This window comes from Pan paniscus, chromosome 6 (assembly GCF_029289425.2).
Source record: "Pan paniscus chromosome 6, NHGRI_mPanPan1-v2.0_pri, whole genome shotgun sequence".
NCBI lineage: Eukaryota > Metazoa > Chordata > Mammalia > Primates > Hominidae > Pan > Pan paniscus.
This window is the reverse complement of record NC_073255.2, coordinates 79,232,704-79,255,907: the sequence shown is the minus strand read 5'-3', so window position 1 is coordinate 79,255,907 and position 23,204 is coordinate 79,232,704. Positions and strand designations below refer to the sequence as shown.

The 23,204-nt window shown below is 42.5% G+C and overlaps 1 protein-coding gene across 1 annotated transcript in view; it reads right to left on the bottom strand.

Annotated features, from left to right (window-relative positions):
* The window catches only part of ZNF727 (zinc finger protein 727), a 40,099-nt gene extending 25,600 nt beyond the window's left edge, over window positions 1-14,499 (bottom strand). Inside the window, exon 1 of the mRNA XM_034964265.2 lies at window positions 11,577-14,499. Coding sequence (XP_034820156.1) covers window positions 11,577-11,579 — 3 coding nt within the window. The 5' untranslated portion in view covers window positions 11,580-14,499. The remainder of the gene's footprint in view (window positions 1-11,576) is intronic.
* Window positions 14,500-23,204: the final 8,705 nt, after the last annotated feature.

Here is a 23,204-nt window from a genome sequence, read left to right as displayed (position 1 = left end):
TACTTAGAGAGCACTGAACCTATTGAAATGTAATCATAAGTGTTTCACGCGCAACAAACTGTAGTTTAATATTTGTTATAAATAATTCTTTGGGGGCTGTTTCAACATTTCTTATCTAGTATTTTTTAAATGCTTATTACTTCAAATGAGTGCTCATAATATGGTAAAGATATAGGAGATTTCAAATAAAAAAGAACTCACAGAATTTACATGTTTTGAGGAAAATGTCACAGCTATAATTGGTTAGAATTTACACAAAGGCAGATGTCTTTATACAAACACATACAACAGAAAAGCAGAGCAAAACTGTGGTTTGCACCAGGCAAGATAAGGAAAAAAGGAGCTAAAGAAGGGAATCCTGATAAACAGTGTGGTTAAAGACTGTAAGTTTAGGTGGCCCTAGAAAGGCCTTACTAAGAATTAGGAGGTTTTAGTAATTAATAGAGAGTGACTAAGTAGTTTTGTAAAGAGTAAACAGAAAGATGTACATTTTTTGTAGGATGAAAATGTTGATGCTCCTACTAAATAAACTATTATCTAATCTATTCCAATAATTGACATATTCTTATTACTGTTACTCAGTTAACTACACTGATATTTTAATTTTCAAGTCAGGATATTACTGCCTCTTAACATACTCAACAATAAAATAAATAATATGTTATTATTTCTGTTTCACAAATGAGAGCTGTGAGACACAAAGAGCCTGTGTAACTTATAAAAGTTGACTTTTTAATTGTTGGGATAAGTTTCAGGCCATTTTTAAAGCCAACTTTTTTCTCTATTAGATGTCTTTTGTCACATTCTCAGCTGTAATTTTAGAAATGTCCATATCTTCACTCCTGCTCACACTGTATTTTGATGTCACGAGTTACTATCTTAGCACTTCTTAGAATAGTGCCTGGCATATCGTACATAGCCTTATCAAACATGATTCCCAAAGGAAAAAAATAAAAAAAATAAAAACATAATTTCTACTTTTAGATGATATCAATATACCTAGCAACCCAAGAGATTCAACAAATACCAAGATTTAGCATAGTGGCAGGATATAAAATAAACCTGTTTATAAAATAAATATAAAAATCAATGCTCTATCATATTGAAATACCACTTCACACACATGACAATGGCTATTACACAAAAAACAACATAATCCCTAAAAGAGCAAGTGGTGTAAAGAGGAGGGAGAAATTAGAATGCTTTTTAACTCCTGGTGCAAATGTAAAATGGTGCAGCCACTATAAAAACAATGTGGACATTTCTTGAAAAAAACAAACATAAAATGAACATTCTTCTATTTAGAACATAGAATTATATGATCCAGCTATTTCATTACTAAATATATATCCAAAATAATTAAAAGCAGGGGATTGAAAAAATATTCGTATGCTTGTGTTTATGGCAGCACTATTCACAATAGCCAAAAGCTGGAAGCAACCCATGTCTTCAGCAACGAATAAACAAAATGCATTATTTACATGCAATGAAATATTATTAACCCTTAAAGGGGAAAATAAATTTGACACATGCTGAACCTTGAGGACATTATGCTAACTGAAACAAGCCATTTCCAAAAGAACAAATACTGTATGACTCCACTTACATAACTGACCGAGAATGGTAGAATTCAGAGAGAAGGAAAGTAGAATGGTGGTTATAAGACAGTGGACAATGGGAAATATATAGAGTTTCAACTTTGCAAGACAAAAAGAATTATGAACATCAATGGTGGTTATGGTTGCAAAACAGTGTGAATATACTTTATTGTCACTTTATGTACACTTTTTTTTTTTTTTGAGATGAAGTCTCACTCCGTTGCCAGGCTGGAGTGCAGTGGCGTGATCTTGGCTCACTGCAACCTCTGGCTCCTGGGTTCAAGTGATTCTCCTGCCTTAGCCTCCTGAGTAGCTGAGACTACAGGTGCACACCACCAAATCCAGCTAATCTTTGTATTTTTTAGTAGATATGGAGTTTCACCATATTGGCCAGGGTGGTCTCAAACTCCTGACCTTGTGATCCGCGAACCTCAGCCTCCCAAAGTGCTGGGATTACAGGCCTGAGCCACCATACCCGGCCTATGTACACTTAATAATGGATTAAAATAATATATTCTATGTTATGCATATTTTACAATATTATTTTTAATAATTTTCATATAGAAAACCAGTGAAAATTTAGCAAATATAATGAGGGGGAAAAGATGGCATTACCAAAGCTACAATAAATACATCTAGGAGAAAATTTTAAAGAGATATGTAAAACATATAAAAGAACAACCTTAAAATACTTTAAAAGACACAAAAATCACCTAAAAAATTTTGTAACATCCTAGAGACATCAATTTTAACACAATTTTAGGTATTTAACACAATAGACAAAAAGTTGATGAATAAAGGCAGTTGGCTCATAAATTTGAAAATAATATCATAAAAATGGAAATGTACACTAAGACTACAGAGAGATACCTATTTTTACATCTCAGTTATAAAAAATTCCACAATATTCAGTGATGCTGTAAAAAACAGACAATCCTGTGCAATCAAATTAGAAGAGAATATACAAAATACCTAAGCATTAACTTTGAAGCCTGGAAACTCAATTCTATGACTATACCGTGCAACAGAGCTTTACAAACATTAAACAAATATTTCTGAGGTTATTCCCTGTGACCTTATTTGTCATAGCAAAATAACAGACAGAGCAGCTATGTTTATTCACAGGGCAAAGGGTGAATAGTCTCATGCCACCATCTATATTAGAACACTCAGCAGCTATTAAGATAGAAGAGAGAGACCTCTATGTGCCTGTAGGGAGCCTTGGTCATAGCATATCGTAAAGAGCTGTGTCAGTGTGAGAATGCGATTATAGCAAGAAACATATATTGGTCTCTACCCCAGCAAGTTTAATTCCTGAGGTTCTAAGCAACCTCATCTTTCTCTCCTTTTGAAGACAAACCTGAAGATGAGTTTTTCTTTCACTGCATAGACCAACCAGAAACTGAGGTGTGCTTTCAGACATGTGTGTGCATTGAGGGAAGGCCACCCTCATATCCAGGGCATGGCTTTCGTTGCAAGCAGAAGCCAGCCCAAAACAGCTACTTACTGAGAGAGCCTCTGCATATACTAATTCCTGCTGTACATCTGTGCCTCCCTCACAGAGCCTGGCAGCTCATGGTTAGGGTATTTATGCCCAGATGGGTGTTCCAGAACAGCCTTCTCCCCCTACTGCTTCCACCCCTGTGCTGGATACACATAATCTATTAACAATGAGAAATTAGACACAACTTTTTTATCTGATTAATGTGAGTTAACCTCTAAATAATTAGGCCCAGAGACACAGGAATGAGGAAGCAGTCATGTCCCGCCCACTCCGTGTATTAGTGTGTTTTCATGCTGCGGGTAACGACATACCTGAGACTGGGCAATTTACAAAAGTAAAAGGTTTAATTGGACTTACAGTTCCACATGGCTGGGGAGGCCTCACAATTATGGCGGAATGCAAGGAGGAATGAGTGACATCTTACATGGATGGTGGCAGGCAAAACAAAAAAAAATGTGTGGAGGGGAACTTCTCTTTTTAAAACTATCAGATCTCAGCCCAGTGCAGTGGCTCACGCCTGTAATCCCAGCACTTTAGGAGGCTGAGGTGGGCAGATCACAAGGTCAGGAGTTTGAGACCAGCCTGACCAACATGGTGAAACTCCATCTCTACTAAAAATACAAAATTTACCTGGGCATAGTGGCACACACCTGTAACCCTGGCTACTCAGGAGGCTGAGGCAGGAGAATCGCTTGAACCCAGGAGGCGGAGATTGCAGTGAGCCGAGATTGTGCCACTGCACTCCAGCCTGGGGGACAGAGTGAGATTCTGTCTCCAAAGAAAAACAACAACAACAACAACAAAAAAACCTATCAGATCTCATGAGACTTATTCGCTATCAGGAGAACAGCATGGGAAAGACTTGCTCCCATGATTCAATTACCTCCCACCAGGTCCTTCCTACATGTGGGACTTCCAGATGAGATTTGGGTGGGGACACAGTCAAACCCTATCATTCTGCCCCGTGCCCTTCCTAAATCTCGTATCTTCACATTTCATAATCAGTCATGCCTTCTCAACAGTCTCCCAGAGTCTCAACTAATTTCAGCATTAACTTAAAAGTCCACAGTCCAAAGTCTCATCCAAGACAAGGCAAGTCCCTTCTGCCTACGAGCCTGTAAAATCAAAAAGCAAGTTAGTTACTTCCTACTTACAATGGGGGTAAAGGCACTGGGTAAATACAGCCACTTCAAATGGGAGAAATTGGCCAAAACAAAGGGGCTACAGGTCTCACGCAAGTTTGAAATCCAGCAGGCCAGTCAAATCTTAAAGCTCCAAAATGATCACCTTTGACTTCATGTCTCACATCCAGGTCACACTGATGCAAGAAGTGAGCTTCCATGGCCTTGGGCAGCTCCGCCCCTGTGGCTTTGCAGGGTATAGCCCCCCTCCTGGCTGCTTTCATAGGCTGGCATCCAGTGTCTGCAGCTTTTCCAGGTGCACGGTGCAAGCTGCAGTGGATTTACCATTCTGGGGTCTGGAGGGCACTGGCCCTCTTCTTGCAGCTTCACTAGGCAGTGCCCCAGTAGGGACTTTGTGTGGGGGCTCTGACCCCACATTTCCCTCCTGGACTGCTCTAGCAGATGTTCTCCATGAGGAGGGCCACACCCCTGCATCAAACTTCTGCCTGCGCACTCTGGCTGGGGAGGCCTCACAATCATGGTGGAAGGCAAGAAGGAGCAAGTCATATCTTATGTGGATGGCAGCAGGCAAAAAAAAAAAAAAAAAAGAGAGAAATTGTGCAGGGGAACTCCTGTTTAAAAAACCATCAGATCTCATGAGACCTATTCACTATCTGGAGGTGTTAGGATGAGTTTCAGTGATGTGTACCAGTCTCACAGGGTCTTCCCAAAAGAAAAACACCTGCAGAGACTTTTAGCTAAGCTGGAAGGTAAACATAAGCATTGCTCACCCAGCACTATAATCAGCAACTCTTGGGTGACACCTTGAGGAGTGATGCTCATACACAGCACACTTAGCCCTGGTACACTGCTCTGGCCATGATCACCTTTGAAAAGTTTCTAAATTATGGAAAACTGATCATCAAAACCATGCCTTTCCTTCTAGGTAACATCCCTTAGAAACATAAGCTGAACTTATGTATAATACCTATGGAGCTTCACCTTGCAAATGCCTGGGTAAATGGACCGACATGACTTCAGATGACCCCAAAATGCAATGACAAAAATGAAGGTCTTTTGACAGTTCTAAATTAATATCTTTCCATGCACAATTGGAAAAGGCAGGTTTTAGAATGAAATTTAATGAAAGGCCTTCTTTCTGTTTTGCCTGGCTAAATTCTAGTAAGAGATTTCAAAGTACATTTTACAATACATACTTTAACTTTTTCCAGTCTTTTCTCAGCCTCTAGGAGACGTAAATCTTACCATGTATTTGAAATGTTAACATCCAGAGAATTAGCAAAACAGCATTCCAGCTAAGATCAAATTGGGAAAAAAAAATTGAAGTTTTTTAGACCAAACCTCTAAATTTTATCTCAGTGAATATCTCTAGCTTAGGCAAAAAACATTACCCACATAATAATTAATTAATAATGTATTTGTTTTCATTATTTTATTATTACTCTTGATCTTTTGGAGTACACATTTGTAAACTTGTCTACTCCCATAGACAGCTTTTTTTTCTCCTGTTTTACCAACCATTTCTTAAAATCTTGTGTCTGGCCTTTGTGGGCAGATGGTAAGCTGAGAAGCTGAGATACTAGAAAATATGGCCTGAAAATAAAGACTGTACCCCATTTGCGGTAAGCTGTGCTTAGGAGAAGTTTTGATTATACCAGAGCTACAATTTTTTTTGTTCTTTCTCTGAAGTTTTAAAGCCACACAGGATTTCTTGGATTTGGCCTCATGAATGTGTTGGTTTTTAGTCACTAGTTCAGATATGCCTTCAACTTAAAATTTCAGTTTATGTTTAGAGTGTAATAGAAACTTTTGTTGCTTTGTTTGTTTAGTCTCCTCTCCAGGACTAAATAAAACTGTATACTGTGGTTTGGAAAAAAGAAAACTATTTACTCAAAAATTCCAAAGATAAATGTTCAAATATTAAATAGTTTTAAATATTTTAAATACAGCTTTAAATAGTGATCACCCTATACCTCCAATAAACAAAAATGTCCCATCTCCAAAATTTCTTCTTGATGTAAATTTTAGAAAGAAAAAGTAAAGAAATGTTTTCGATTTACCTGGGTAAAATCTAAATTTAAAAAATTTAAAAGCTCTACAGTCAAAAGTCCATTTATTTAAAATTGACAATCAGGCTATATATACATACACACACACACACACACACATATACATACATATGCATACATACACACACATATTATACATACATAAATTTGAGGCCTATGGTTTTTTCATATAAGGTCTTTTGTCAACTGAATTTCTCTCTCCCTAAACTGGTATCTCTATGTGCCTGTTTCTTCTCTTGCTGACATGATTTTTGCCAAGGATAATGTAAAACTTTACCGGCTGTTTGGAAAACAAAATCTCAAACTGTCTCATCTAGAATTAATTCTTCCATTTACTTCTATCTTTCTCATCTTCCACTTAAAACCTTTTGTCACTAAGGAGGACACCTAAAGGAAACTTCTAGCAGCCTGGGACCCCTTGAAGAACACAGATAAAGCGCCACAGGCTTCTCCTTCTTTGGCAGGGTACCTGTTTTTCCTCATGAAGCCCCGGAAGTTGTGGGTAAACAGGTTTTTTTGGGGCCTGAAGCTCTACTCCCTTTTACAATGAACTCCCTCTCTAGGGCTGTTAGATACAAACATGAGTAAGTTATATTTTGTGTCTACATGTATGTATATGTCTATAAATGTGTTTGTATATTATCTACATGGTACTAAATTAAAGATAAATAAGTTTTCATGAATTAAAAAAAAAGCCCAAATATTTTTCAAGAATATGTGAATTGAGTAAATCTTTTGGCAAATATGACTAGTTTGTTGATTTAATAAAAAACAGTGTCTTCTGACTTCTCAGCAAAATATATATATATAGAAAAATATATATGTAGAAAGTTTATTGCTTTTATAACTTGTCCAATACAGTAATACAAAAATGGATAATAGAAAGTTTAACTTCAGATGAGTGTATCAGTCTAATGTTTCATGAGATTTTACAAAAATAATTAAGAATAAATAAATAAAACAGATGTAAATGGGACAAAAGCTTAAAACTTACAATACTAATTGCTTTGTAATGTGTTTAAATAGTTTCTCAAATCTTTATGGAAACTATAATCTTAGACTGTTGCTAACCTACATTAAATAATGGCTATTCATTAAACATCTAGATTATCTCTAAATAAGATAAAATGCTAAGATATTAATTTTTAAATATAAGTTTAAGCTAAATATTTTTGGTTTCTTCACAGAAACAAAAGATATTTAGATCTGTTAGTAAGTATGTCCTATTCCACATTAAAAATGTTTCCATTTAAAATCCTATGTTTCTAAAAATTATAAAATATATATTTCTAAATGTTTACTACATGACTAATAGTTAAAATTGCTTACTTCTCAGGCTTTCACTATATATTCAGATTACTAAAAATTAAAATTCTGGCTAAGATATAATAACTAAAACTATTGTTAAGGAGAGAAACAATTTTACATACAGAGTGTACAAGGAAAATAAGATGTGTTTCTTGGTGAAAAAAATTATTTTAGAAAGAGACAAGAGGATGTGGTTTTTCTTAAAGAGAAGGCAATTTTGCTGGGTTTAGAGGTTAAAGAATACAAAAAATTGAAAGAATAAAAGATAAAGAAAATGAGGTAAATTCAATGGATATAGAAAGTTGGAGAAAGAGAATAAAGAAAATTTTAAGGGGTTATAAAATGTTTCTAGAAATCTTATCTTGTATGGTCAGCTGACTGAGATTGAATACATCTGTTTATAAGGTTTTCTTAAAATTAGCTTTAATAATAATATAATAATACAAGAATAAAATTTGATTTTCTTTTTTAAACAAGATTTTTATGAAGAAAAAGATTTACTTCAAATTTGTTGGAAGGAACCATATTAGATTTTCTTGGCCAATACCTATGCCACTAAATTGAAGACCAATATCTTTTAGAATATTTGGTCACCGCCCTCTCCATACATAGCTCTGCAAAAACCCAGCACTGGACAAATTCTCTCTAACTTTCTGCAGGCTTGGCCACCAATCTGTTTTAGATGAAGATTCTATTTGAAAAAAATCTGCTAATTATCTGCCTGGCTTTCAAAGAACACCTTCATGCACTTTATTGGAAAAAATGCTTTTGCCTTGGTGAGGTGTCACTTCCCATGAACATATGATTTAAAATATTTTTATAAGCTTAGAAAGAATTACTGATAAAATTGTTGCATCCATTGCAGCTTAAAAAAAAAAAAAAGCTACTGATTTACTGGCTACAATTATACTAGACAATCATATTGCTTTAGGTTACGTATTACCTGAGCAAAGATATGTATGTATAGTGGCAAATACTTTTTTATTGTGTACACATAAATATTTCCTATGAAGTAGAAATTTTTCTAAAAAATAATGAGTTGCCCACTACCACAAATTCTCCACTCTGCACGAGACAGAAACTGATGTTTTCATGAATGTTTGTAATTTACGTGTTAATCTACCACGCTTTCTTGTAAAAATGTATTTATTTTTCTGCAACCATCATGAGACAGACATTTCCTCTGTCTTTTCCCAGGTAGCATTCCCAAAGCTAAGCCCTGGGATTCTGTTTGAAATCATGCTAAAACAGAACAGACCTCAGAATCTTACTACATTCACTGTGCAATACATAAAAGGTAAATGAGAATTTTTAACCAATGGAATATAAACTATTTTTTTTCTGAAATCTACCTCTTTTCTCTTAGAAAACATTTGTGGTTTTTTTTAATCTTTCAAGCTCTAATGATAAAATCCATTATACAATTAATGAAAAACTGAAGTTGAAATAACTGAACATATATATTCAAGGCAACAAACACGGGGTGAAGTAGTGCTGACTGGAACACAAATGTTTTAGATTCATGTGTCAATCACTTGAGAGATTCTCCCACCCCCATTCTGCTCACTGAAGTACTTGATCATCACTCTCCCAAAAGACACTGCACTTGCCCCCTGTGTGGCAGCTGTGTATTTTGCTTTGCAAATTTATACACGCCCTCACTAGGGTGGGTCTTTCCTATACTTTGGGACAGTTATTCTCCTTCACAAGCCTGAGAGAAACCAGAGGGCAAGATGCATTTGTGCCTTTTTCCCTCAATACCAGCACCTGATTGGTTGAGCACCAATGTGTCTGCAGAAAGGAAAGCTAGGGTTGAGAGGGAAAAAATCTTAATGTTAAAGCAGTTAGCTTTTTAGAGGAAGGGTGTATCAGGAAACTGCTCTCAGCACGAGGGCATCCAGCTGCTCCCCTGAGAGGCTCCACCCAATACCTCAGGCTCTTCTCTGAAAGGAGATGACCCAGGGGTTAATGTTTGCTAGACACTCCAAGAGATATGGTCCTTGTGGGTATCTTGGGTCATCCCCAGAAAGCTGTAATACTTGGAACCAGGAAAATACAGGAGAGTGACTGAGGACACATCACCCTGCAAAGGATCCAAAGACATGCTGGGAAGGCGCGCGTGCCTAGAGAAGATGAGAGGAGATGCGCAGAGCGTCAGGTGATTACTCTCTGCTTTCCTGTTATGTGAAATGTTCACGAACAGACGAAATTAAAAAGAGCCACCTACTGCTCTCTTAAACAAAAATAAACAATTAAAATGCCACGTCCGTTTTGAAATTAAATAAAGGACTAATAGCTGATAATGTGATTTGGACAGGGATAGTCGGCATTGGGGAATGTGGGAAAGAAATTGGAAATGTAGAATTTTCTACAGTCCCTATAACAGTTAGGCTGGGAGAAGTTTTGGATTTGAGACCCTGCTTGCCAAACATTTGAAAATTGCAGACAAAACCAACGACCCTGTAGAGCATTAAAATAACTAAATAGCTGGCAATTAGGCTGAAATGGCCATGATGCTCTGGGATTCTGCCTAAGGAAACCTAACTACGTCGAAGGAATTTCTTACAAATTACTAACTTTGAGAAAAAAAAAAAAAACACAAAACTTAGGCTTAACCAACCACAAGCTGCCAATAAAGCTCTAAGTACATAACCAGGACATTTCCACTGGATGGGTGCAAATGCAATACATAACTGTAACCAATCAAATACTGAATCTGGTTTGCTTCCTCATACCTCTTACAAAAGCCTTTTGTTCCAAGTCTCTCCTTTGAGCCCCCAGACCATAGTTGGGTATTCTCTGATTCATAAATTGCTGTTTGTGCAAATAAACTGTTTGTATTAATCGGTTCTGGCATTACTATAAATGCCTCAGACTGGGTAATTTATAAGAAAGAGGATTAACTGGCTCATGGTTCCACAGGCTGTACAGAAAGCATAACACCAGCATCTGCTTCTGGGGGGGCCCCACCCAGGAAGCTTAAAATCCTGGTGCAAGGTGAAGCAGGAGCTTGAAAAGAAGGCAAGGGGGTTGCTATACACTTTTAAATAAGAACTTCAGGGAACTCACTCACTATCGAGAGGTCAATACCAAGAGGAATGATGCTAAATTATTCATGAGAAATTCACGCACATAATCCAATCACTTTCCACCAGGCCCCACCTCCAACATGGGGTATTACATTTAAATAGGAGAGTTGGGCTGGAAAACACTTCGAAACTATATCCTAAAGATGCCTCAATTTAGGCTACGACAGTGGCTCATGCATGTAATCCCGGCACTTTAGGAGGCCCGAGGGGGGCGGATCACCTGAGCTCAGGAGTTCGAGACCAGGCTGAGCAACATGGCAAAAACCCGTCTCTACAAAACAAACAAACAAAAAACAAAACCACAAAACCAGGCGAGGTGGCGGCGCATGTCTCCCTAGTCCTAGCTACTTGGGGAGCTGGGGTGGGAGGATCATCTGAGCCCAGGAGGTGGAGGCTGCAGTGAGCCGAAATCTTGCCACTGCACTTTAGCCTGGGCACAGAGTGAGACACTGTCTCCAAAATAAATAAATAAAATAAGCCACAATTTTTAAAAGGAGAAAGGAGGGACTGGGGACCCCAAGGCCCACTGCTTCTTCCACGGAGGAACTCCAGACCCTGAATGAGGATTCTCGTCTTATGACGTCCCCGCACAATCTGGAGGAGACTCGGGATTGCGACACAGAGCTGCCCAAAAAGGCTCTGGGCTGGAAAGAAATTCGCGTTTATGGACAAAACAAGACGCTCGGGTTTTGGCTGCTGGCTCAGCTCCTAATCTGCGACGGAGGGAAGTGAGGACTGAACTGTGCCCACGGGGACTCGGAGCTGCTGCAGAGCTGACCGCGAGGCCAAGATCCCACCGCAGCCAGTTCCGGCCGGATTCAAACAGCCTCTTCCCCCTTCTCCGGACACCCACTACGCGCACTCACCATTTCCCAGCCTCCGGATGTTCCGCCTTCTTCCCTATGGATCTCCCAGTACCTGCAGGTCACAGGATAACAGGGGCTATGGTGGAGTCACCGAGGAGCTAATGGAGCGGAAGAGATGGAATAGTACAGACGGGTACTGGACTCAGAGCCTAGGAGCTAGGAGACAAAGGCCTTGCCCTATTGAAGAGCCCGCCTCTTCCTCTCTAGCTGCGCACCTGATTGGGCAGTTTTCACGCTAGCACCACTGATTGGCTGGGGTTCTCCGCCCCACACATTTAGACCCTGATCGACAGGAGATGTAATGAGACACTGGGCTGAATGAGGAAAGAGTGACAGGTTTTTGCCTGCAGCATGTTCAGGCAGCGATTTATCCTTGTGTTGGGGGCCTGGCCCTGCCTGAGGGACATTTGTATTTAACGTTGCATATAAGATTATATCACTTTCTGATTATATTTACGTGTGTGTATATCAATTTCTGAATTATAGTTATGTGTATGCTGCAGGCCCTGTCTCAGCATCCTGTCTTTCCCTTTAGCTGCAGGAGATCAAAGTCCTCCAGGAGATGCAGCTGCACCAGCTGGCTGCAGACAATTATCACCTTCAGTCTGTGAAGCAATTTTGGGTCTGCTTCCAATTAATGGAGTGTCTCAGTGAGACTGAGAGGTGAGGGCCTAGCAGATTGGTTAGTGGTGCCACTCACCCAGACCTCCCAAAACACCCTGTTTCTTTCCCACCAAAGCTGAGCCTGCCTGAGGACCTAAACAAGCATGGAGAACGAAGATGGGACCCTAGTCAGGGATAGTGCTGGGCTGCGGGGTAAAGTCAGCTGGGTCAGTGCCTCCAGGTGTGGGAAGGAGCCGGCCTCTTCTCTAGGGCCCTGGGCAAGTCACTGCCCTCTTTGGGCCTCTGTTTTCTTATCCAAAAAATGTAGGGATGATGAGACTGAGAGGGGCTAATGATGAGCTTCAAAGGAGAAAAGAACTTTGAGAGTGCTTGTGCCTGGCTCTTCCTGAGATGATGAGAACAATGGTGACAGCTACATATAACTGAGTCCTCACAAGGCCCAGTGAGGTAGGTGGTTCCCATCACACTTTCAAGTTGAGAAAACAGTCTCAGGGAGGCCTGGCTGCATGCCCAAGGTTCCACATACAGGGAGTGTTGGAGCAGGGAGTCAATCTAGAATCAGAACTTACCGGAGATGACAGGAGCATTGGACCAGCTTACTCACACCAGTTATCCAGGATACCAGGTCAGTGTAACTGGGCATAACTGGGTGAAGGGAGCATAGTATCACTGACCTTTTCTTTGACTCTAGCAGATGAAGACATCCATGTTGGCCACCCTGGAGACGAAACCACAGAGAGGCCAGATGGGGCTAAAGCAGCAAAAAGGCAGTGTCCCTGTGATGGGGAGGAGCTCCAGGGAGTCAGAGGGAAGAGCTCCTCCCTCACAGCCGGAGGCCTCCACATCAAAAGAGCAAGGGGCCTTTCTCCCGTAGCCCTTCCCTCCTGTGGCAACAGTCCTTGAAATGCCTCTATAGGACAAATCTGAGTAAAAGCCTGGAAGAGCTGGATTTGGGAAATAGTGGGGGCAGGGACCACATAACATTGTGACTTGTAAAAATCTCACCACAGAGTTAACATGGGAACATGGGGGTTCATGTTTTTGGAGGCCAGCTAGGAGGAGGGGAGAGAGTTGGGGAGAGGCAGCTGAGTGTCTTTGGCTTTTTTAAGTGGAAGATGTAGATAGGAGGGTCCAGGAGACAGGGGATTATGAGACTTCAGGGGACAGGCCTTGAATGGACACCCAAAATTGGATACTCATCCCCATCACCACCCGATGGCACAGGGTGTTGCCTCCATCCTGGGCACATTTTCCAGTTATCTGGTGATGGGAGACCCTGCCAGAAAGGATTATATGGATGGGAGTGAGCCTGGGATGGGCAGGGCTGGAACCAGGATCCTGAGGCTTGGGAAAAGAGAATCCAGGACTACACCCTTAGATCTCAGCACTTGGCAAACCTCCTTTCATGAGAGCCTCACGGCTGCCTCTGTGAGCTGAGGCATCAGGCCCCTCTTCCCTATGAATGTTGAAGATTCCACATCAGCCATCAGTCCCTGTTCCCAGAGTGGTGAAGCTGCAGAGCTGCCTGCTTGCAAAGCTCAGTGAGGTTTGGCCTGAGCTGGACTCAGACTCTCCCTCAAGTGGTTCCAATGGAAGGAGAGTAAACTTAGACCTCTCTAAGGGCAGGCAGCTCATATGAGCCTGAGCACTTTTTTAATGGGAGCCTCCAGTTTTTCTGTCATCAGAGAGAGTTGGGGTGGGAGGTCCCTGAGCCTCAGCTCCCATTGTTCCGTTCTTTGAACCCCAGAACCTGCTGCAGACCCAACTCCTGCTTTGTGCACATGCCCTGACCCTGGTGGCCCTGGCAGTAATGCAGTATGAAGGGAGTGGGGAGGGGACCTAGTCTAAGGGGCCTTTCTAATGAACACTGGCTGTCTGACTTCCAGGGAAATGTGAATAATACCAAAAAAAAAAAAAAAAAAAAAAAAGGAAGATGAGTAGCTGGGGCAACACTGGGGGAGAGTGGAGAGGTAAAACTCACAGATGCCCCTGGGGAGAATACTCTGTGTATCTAACTTATTTATCTATTTATTTTGATATAGAGTCTTGCTCTGTTGCCCAGACTGGAGTACAGTGGCATGATCTCTGCTCACTGCAACCTTCACCTCACGGGTTCAAGCGATTCTCCTGCCTCAGCCTCATGAGTAGCTGGGATTACAGGTGCATACCACCACATCTGGCTAATTTTTTATATTTTTGGTAGAGATGGGTTTTCACCATGTTAGCCAGGCTGGTCTTGAACTCCTGACCTCAAGTGATCCACCTGCCTTGGCCTCCCAAAGCGCTGGGATTACAGGCATGAGCCACTGCACCCAGCTTAACCTTTTCAGTAAATCTGAGATGCAGAGGATGGAGCATCTCAGAGGATTTAGATTCCATCCTCTGCATCTTAGATTTATTGAAAAGGTTTGATACACAGATAAAGAGACCCATCACAATGGAGGGTGTGAGTAGGGGACTGAAATCAAAAACCAGTTCCTGGAGGAGGGGCTGTCTGTATCCAACTCTGAAAATAGGTTGGGGCTGCCTGGCATTAGAGAACAGGAAGAGGCCCTTAAGAGAAAAGCCCCAGAAACCAGCCCCTGTTACCTCTCTTCCCCACAAGTTCCCTTCAACATTTTTCACCCAGGCCCGGTTAGTAGGAAGTTTACTCTCCTTCCATTGGCACCACCTGAGGGAGAGTCTGAGTCCAGCTCAGGCCAAACCTCACTGGGCTTTGCAAGCAGGCAGCTCTGCAGCTTCACCACTCAGGGAACAGGGACTGGCGGCTGATGTGGAGTCTTCAACATTCATAGGGAAGATTCATAGATTCATAGGCCTGAAGCCTCAGTTCACAGAGGCAGCCGTGAGGCTCTCATGAGAGGAGGTTTGCCAAGTGCTGAGATCTAAGGATGTAATCCTGGATTCTCTTCTCCCAAGCCTCAGGATCCTGGTTCCAGCCCTGCCCATCCCAGGCTCACTCCCATCCACAAAATCCTTTCTGGCAGGGTCTCCCATCACCAGATAACTGGAAAATGTGCCCAGGATGGAGGCAACACCCTGTGCCGTCAGGTGGTAATGGGGATAAGTACTCACTTTTGGGTGTCCATTCAAGGCCTGTCCCCTGAAATCTCATAATCCCTGTCTCCTGGAACCTCCTATCCACATCTTCCACTTGTCCTTCCCTTTAGCTGCAGGAGATCAAAGTCTTCCAGGAGAAGCAGCTGCTTCAGCTGTCTGCAGACAATTATCACCTTCAGCCTGTGGAGCAATTTCGGGTCTGCCTCCAGTTAATTGAGTGGCTCAGTAAGACTGAGAGGTGAGGGTCTAGCAGATTGTCAGAGGGCATGGAGAATATTTGTTTTGGGCCAGCTGCCAAGAGCCTGTGGCCATGGCTCCCTGGTCAGTGTCAGGCCCTGCTGCGTGATGACCCCTGGGACCCAGCACTCCAGCTGGGCAGGCACTGGGAAGGAGGCCAGGGATGTGGATTCTACTAGCCTCACATCTGCCTCTATACTGTAGCTACAACCTGCCTGCCAGCTGGATCTCTTATCCCAGTAGTCCAGCAACACCACCCTCCTGGCCATGGAGAACATGCCATGATAAATCTTAGGGAACACTGAGTGCCTGGACCAGCAGGAGGAAAGTACCTTAGAGCTCAGTGACATTTGGGCTAGGCATGGGATCCGGGTGTCAGACAGCTACACTGGGCTTCCAGCTCCACCACTGACCAGCCCTGTGACTGGGGCAGAGGACTCACTACTATGGTACTTGAGGCCCCATTGTCATAAATACAATGCACACTGCCAATTCCTTTTTCTCATTTATCTGTTTATTTATAATCACCATGTACTACTGATCTCTGTTGGTGTTTTTATTCAAAATTAATAAGCATGTGATATGTTTTTATCATTCTTCCTCATGATTTCTTTACTATATGATTCCTCTCATGTGTGGTACTTAAGAGTAAATCCATAGAAACACAAAGTAGGAGAGTGTTTCCCAGGGGCTAGAGGGAGAATAACAAGGAGCTGTTGTTTAATGGGTACAGTTTCAGTTTCAAAAAATGGAAAATGCTTTTTATACATGGAAATTATGGTAGCAAATTAATGAGTGTCCTTAATTCATGTCAACTGAAACCTTTAAAATAGTTAAAATAGTTAGTTTTATGTGTAATTTAACATCATGTATAAAATTCTTTTAAATTTTTATATATATATTTTTTAAGAGACAGTCTTGCTCTGTTACCCAGACTGGAGTGCAGGATTGTAATCATCACTTCCTGCAGCCTTGAACTCATGGGCTTAATAGATTTTTCTGCATCAGCCATCTGAGTAGCTGGAATGACAGACACATGCCACCATGCCTGGCTAATTTTTAATTTTTTTGTAGAGAGAGGGTCTCACTATATTGTCCAGACTGGTCTAAAATTCCCAGCCACAAGTGATCCTCCTACCTTAGCCTCCTAAAATATTATAGGCTGAACATGTTGGCTCATGCCTGTAATCTCAGTGTTTAAATATCTGCAGCAGCACTGATGAATATTACAAATGTGATGTACAAAAGAAAGTAGATGTAAAAATATACATACTATATAATGCCATTTATGTAAAATCCAAAAAGAATATAAAATTGAAGTTTTGGCTTTCAGTAATGGTGGAGTAGCTTGTTGAACAATACTCTTACAAATAACAATGGTAAAATCTGGATACAATGTCATATATTGTTATATAGAAACACACATCTATATATCATACATAGGATATATGTACAGATAAGAACTGAATGAGAATTTTAGCTGTGCCCACTGAAAGGGAGAAGGGTATCTGAATTTGAATCCAGCCAAATTAACTCCCTCTTCAAAAAATAACAACACTCTTCAAAGGAATACAACAGAATCCAGAGTCTCTGTAAGTATTATTTATAGTTTTCAAAATACAATTTTAAAATTTAAGAGACATGAGAAGAAACACAAAATGTAATTCATGCACAAGACAAAACACAGGCATTAGAAGCTATCCCCAAAACGTCCAAGATGTTGTTATCAGCAGTCAAGTATTTGAGAGCAGCCATTGAAACTATAGTCATGGGGTGAAGAAAAAACGTTCTCATAATGAATGAATACATGTGGAATCTCAGCAAGAAATGCACATTATTAAAAAGAACCAAATAGAAAGATAATGAAATTTTAAAATAGTACTTTTAGGTTGATTCATAGATTAGAAAAAGACAGAACAATAGAAACTACTGAATCTGAAAAAAAAGAGTAAAAAAAGTTTGAAGAAAATGGACAGAGTCTTACCAATAAATGTGGTACAAAAGTAACAACTAATAGCTGAAAACTATTGGTCAAAACCCCCAAGTTTTGTTTTCTTTGTTGTTTATTTTTGTTTTTTTTGAGATGGAGTCTCACTCTGTCGCCCAGGCTGAAGTGCAGTGGTGCGATCTCAGCTCACTGCAAGCTCTGCCTTCCGGGTTGACACCATTCTCCTGCCTAGTCTCCTGAGTAGCTGGGACTACAGGTGCCCCTCACCACACGGCTAATTTTTTGTATTTTTAGTAGAGATGAGGTTTCACCATGTTAGCCAGGATGGTCTCGATCTCCTGACCTCGTGATTCGCCCGCCCCGGCCTCCCAAAGTGCTGGGATTACAGGCCAAAACCCCTAATTTTTATATCCAAGCAAAGTCAACAAATCCCAGAAAAAAAATCCAAGTAAAACCATACCAAGGCCATAGGCCATATTGTGATTTAAGAAACTGGCAGGACAGGGCTTTCAATTGACTTTCTATGATTTCTAATTTTTACTATTTATAATGATGGAAAATAGGTTATCCTTGAGAGTTTTTATCTTGGAGAAAGTCTCACATATCAGGCATAGATGACTAAGGGTTATTAAAGGCAGATGACTTTCTAGCCTTGTTTTAGAGTTTTAATTTCTTACTTTGGAAATAAATTTGTTTCTTACAAATCTTGTAGTAAAAATGATTCTCCAGAAAGATGTGCCCAGGATATTCTCTCCTGCTGCATCCTCCCTGCGCAGAATTAAAGCTGTGTGTACTTCAATTTTGGAAATGTACAGTATGAATTACTTAGAGTTAATTTGAAAAACTAAAAGAAAAACATGGGATGAATTAAGATATTTAAGAATTAAGATATTACTGTGATGTTCCTTCAGCAAATTACTAAAAGTGGTTCCAGAGTGATATTTAAAAATTATTATTAAAAGAGTTTCTAAGGGAGCCCTATTCAGGGCAAAAAGACATTGTACATTACCTCAGTACACAAATATTCCTAATGTTTTGTGAAGGACCAAGGGTCCTGTTTTGTCCTATTGGCCAGTATTAACACTAAGACACCTGATTCCTGGGAACCAACCTGTGTGGGAGTCACAAAAGTGGTGGATGTGGCTCCCAAAATGGCTTATTTTGGACTCTGAAAATAAGAGAGGGGTCCCTTCTCTGTGAGGCTGAGTTTCCTGACTGTACGAAGGAGTCAGGCCTTTCCCCTGTGACGTTTTCTCCTCTTTATTACAGTGGCAGGAGCATCCCGGCGAGAGGCCTGACCCAGGTGTGTAGGCCAAGCAGCCAGCCCGGAAATCCAATGGGGTGTTCTTGGGGTGCAGAGGAGGATTTGTGACAGTCCATACACAGAAAAAGGAAAAGGTGGCTTTGAAGAGGCAAGTGCAAAGATACCAGAGATGGGGTATTGTCATTTTAGGCAGTGAATTGACGGTTTCACTTACCAGGGAGCTCCCATCGTGAGCTCCCAAAAGGCCTAACAACTGCTAGGCCCACGGGTCATTAGCTCCACCTTTACGGAGAAGCTGCACTATGCATGTCAGAAGCGGGGTAGGCAGGGATGAGGGAAAGGACGGGATAAGGAAAGAAAAGATGTGCGCTGAGCTGAGCTGCGGGAGGGTAAATCTAACTACGTAACAATGAGCAGGCTGTGAGAGGCTCCTTGCCCCTTGCAGATTTGTGAAAAATCAAACTTCCGCCCAAGAAGCCGGCATTTCAGGTAGGGGCGATGATGTCACAATCACAGGTTGAGATCTGCTGCCCAGGCCATGCTTGCTCCCCGCAGGCAGGCGAGATTTCGGAACAGCCAGGACCTCCTCCGCATGGGGGAACCGCTCTAGACGCTCAGAGGAGCGGAGTTGAAACGGGTGCCATCGCCGTACATCCTGGGAGCTGTACTCTCTTAATCGCTCCTAGCCCCTTAGTGACAAAGCGACAGTATTATTTCGCAGGGCTGGGGGCGGGCGAAGCCCTGGGGACGCGCATCATGCTGGGAGTGGTAGTCTCTTTTTTTTTTTTTTTTTTTTTGAGACGGAGTCTAGCTCTGTCGCCCAGGCTGGAGTGCAGTGGCGCGATCTCGGCTTACTGCAAGCTCCGCCTCCCGAGTTCACGTCATTCTCCTGCCTCAGCCTCCCGAGTAGCTGGGACTACTGGCGCCCGCCACCACGCCAGGCTAACTTTTTTGTATTTTTCGTAGAGACGGGGTTTCACCGTGTTAGCCACGATGGTCTCGATCTCCTAACCTCATGATCCGCCCGCCTCGGCTTCCCAAAGTGCTGGGATTACAGGCGTGAGCCACCGCGCCTGGCCTGGGAGTGGTAGTCTCTTAACCGCTCCCAGCCCCTTGTTTGCAGGACTACAGGACTACAATCCCAGCATGCTCCGGGCTCGGGGTTGGGGCACAGCCATTAGAGAGAGAGAGGCAGGGCGCTGCGCACCTCGCCGGGCATGCGGGGCGTTGTAGTCTCTCAACGACTCCCGGCTCTTTGGTCGCTTGGCTGCAGGACTACAGTTCCAGCAGGCACCGGGCTCAGTGGGAGGGGCAGGGTGGTGTGGACCTGGCAAAGCAGTGGTGCCCGCTCACCCCCTGCTGCCTTTCTCTCCATGGGGAGTGAGTTTGGAGAGGGATATGAGGGATAAATCTGGGCTGGACAGTGAGAAAGGTGTGACTCTTCTAAGTACACCTCGCTTTTGCCCCAATCTGGCAGGTCCCACCTCCGACTGAGCAGCTCGGTTTCCTCTCTTTATCCTTACCCGCTGGTCTTTCCATGACATCGCGCCGCCTCCAGCCCAGGGAGCCGCCTGCTTTCCTAAAGTACTACGGAAACTGGCCTGATGTCTGTCTGAGACATCGTACATTGTGCCACCGGCCTCTGCTTACTCCAGGCAGAGCTCCAGTTCAGCAGCATTTGGGAGAAATTTGCTGCCTGGGCCGCCCGTATACAACTTCAGCTTTGCAGTGGGTAACATGGGCTGTGGTTTGGTGAAAATGTCGACCTCACTGACCCCTTTTTCGTGGAAGTGGAAGTTGAGACATGAGGGACAGTAATTATTGGCACACTGGGATCTGCTAAAAGCAGAGGAGAAAGCCCCAATATTTCCAGGCATGTGTCTGGTGGGCCATTTTCACCTACCCATTTATGGATCTAGGCCTCCAAAAAATCAACCTAAACATGATGATTGTTTTGATATTTTACACGTGTAACCATGGGCCTCATCTCACCTTAGACCTGACTGGCCACTGTCTCAAAGACGTGGATGGTGACCAGCTCTCTCCAGAACAGATGGCGCTCCAGCTTTGTGGGAGCAACTTTCAAGGTGTGGATCACTTGGAAGTCATTTGAAACCTATGAAGTTTAACATCTCTGCTTTGGATGGAATGCTCATCACCTACAGCAGTCAGGGATGTAACTAAACTTGCTGGGACTGATGTGTTGAAATTTTTTGTCTAGATAGTGGAAACATCCAGGAGCACTTCTGCTTCCATGTAGCCTCTTAATAATTGATGTCCCTAAAATCCTGTGTCCTCAGAAACAGATACTTTCAGCCAAGGGCAGTGGCTCAGGCCTGTAATCCCAGCACTTCGGGAGGCCAAGGTGGGTGGATCACCTGAGGCCGGGAGTTCGAGACCAGCTTGGCCAACATGGTGAAATCCTGTCTCTACTATAAATACAAAAATGAGCTGGGCATGGTGGCATGTGCCCGTAATCTCAGCTACGTAGGAGGCTGAGGCAGGAGAGTTGCTTGAACCTGGAGGCAGAGGTTGCAGTGAGCAGAGATTGCACCACTGCACTCCAGCCTGGGCAACAGAAGAAAAAAAAAAAAAAAGGAAGGAAGAAAGTTACTTTCACAAAGTTGGTACCAGCTTTCTTGTTTTTATATCTAATCTGTAAAAATCTGGCTGTTAATCTACATGAAAGTAATAGTTCATTCATGTCACACTTCCAATAGTTTCTCATTTGTGATTTTTGAATGTGGTACACTGTCAAAAAAGGGAAAACATGATTGTGACCATTGAACTCTATTACTGTACTTGTGAAGCTTATAAAGAATTTACTACTTCAGGATTAATTACACCTGGGTTCATCAGTGCCTTTGTAAAGAAAGGAAGAGAAACCATGTGTCATCTATGCAGGTGGCAAGATGAGGAAGTATAGGGAGACGACAGCAGAATACTAGGGCTTTGCCCTTTTTGTTTGTTTGTTTTTTGAGATGGAGTCTTGCTTTGTCGTCCAGGCTGGAATGCAGTGGTGCAGTCTCGGCTTTCTGCAACCTCTGTCTCCTGGGTTCACGTGATTCTCCTGCCTTAGCCTCCCGAGTAGCTGGGATTATAGGTGCCCACCAACACACCTGGCTAATTTTTATATATTTAGTTGAGACAGGGTTTCACCATGTTGGCCAGGCTGATCTCAAACTCCTGACCTCAGATGATCCACCCGCCTCAGCCTCCCAAAGTGCTGGGATTACAGGCGTGAGCCACCGCCTCTGGCAGTCTCTGCTCTTTTTAACAGTAGGGCCTCTAGGGACAGTCTGTGTGGTAAAGTGCATGCATCCCTCCCCAGTCCCTCAGTATTCTCGCCCTAGTCCCTGTTCCCTCTTTAGGTAATGGTGTCTGATTACCCTTGCCCACAAGTGTCAAAAGGGAATGTTGTAATGTGAGCCTATCCATCATTTTAAAATGAGGATTAATGGAGAGGAGAGTCTTTGGACCTGTGTTTAGAAGCACTGATATTTGGTGTGTGCTGTCTAACGGCAGCTATCTGAGAAGATTGGTCCTGATGCAGCCACAGCTGCTATGCATAGAGCAGAAGCTTCTTGCAATTTGGTGTCTTCTGGTTAGATTTTGTGGCTCTGACTCTCCTCTGCTCACCCACTCCTGGTAGTATCTGCTGGCTTGCCTGGTTTGTTCCACTTCTTTCCTGTTAGCCTGTTGTGTAACTGTATTTCACAGGGTCTTTAGGGATTCTACCCTCACCAGACTAGTCACTGGACACTGGCCATGTGCTTATCTTGCTGGAGCCCCTATGCTCATTCTCTCCAGTGGAGCTGTGAAGAATTCAACTTACTTGTCAGTCTTCTCATCTGGGTATTGCTGGACTGTTTAGGAAGCAGGGAATCTTGTCTTTGGTCTCATTATTATTTCTGTTGTGTATTTTGAAGTCTGATAACTTTTTTTTTCTGAGATAGAGTCTTGCTCTGTTGCCCAGGCTGGAGTGCAGTGGCAGGATCTCGGCTCACTGCAACCTCTGCCTCCCAGGTTCAAGTGATTCTCCTGCCTCAGCCTCCCAGAGTAGCTAGGACTACAGGTGCCTGCCACCACCATGCCCGGATAATTTTTGTATTTTTGGTGGAGATGGGGTTTCCCCATTTTGGCCAGGCTGGTCTCAAACTCATGACCTCAGGTGATCCACCCATTTCGGCCTCCCAAAGTGCTAGGATTAAAGGCAGGAGCCACTGTGCCTGGCGTCTGATACTATTTTATTAATGATGTGGACACTTGCAGGAACAGCCACTTTTAAATACTAGTGAATTTAGGCTGGGCATGATGGCCCATGCCTGTGCCATTTCACTCCAGCCTGGGCGACAGAGCGAGACTCTGTCTGAAAGAAGAAAAAAAAAGATAGTGAATTTAACTCTGGCAACAACTTGATGAAGTAGGCATAGATCCCCATTATACACGTGAGGAAACTGACACTCAGAGTGGTTGAGTCGTTTCATTAACACCA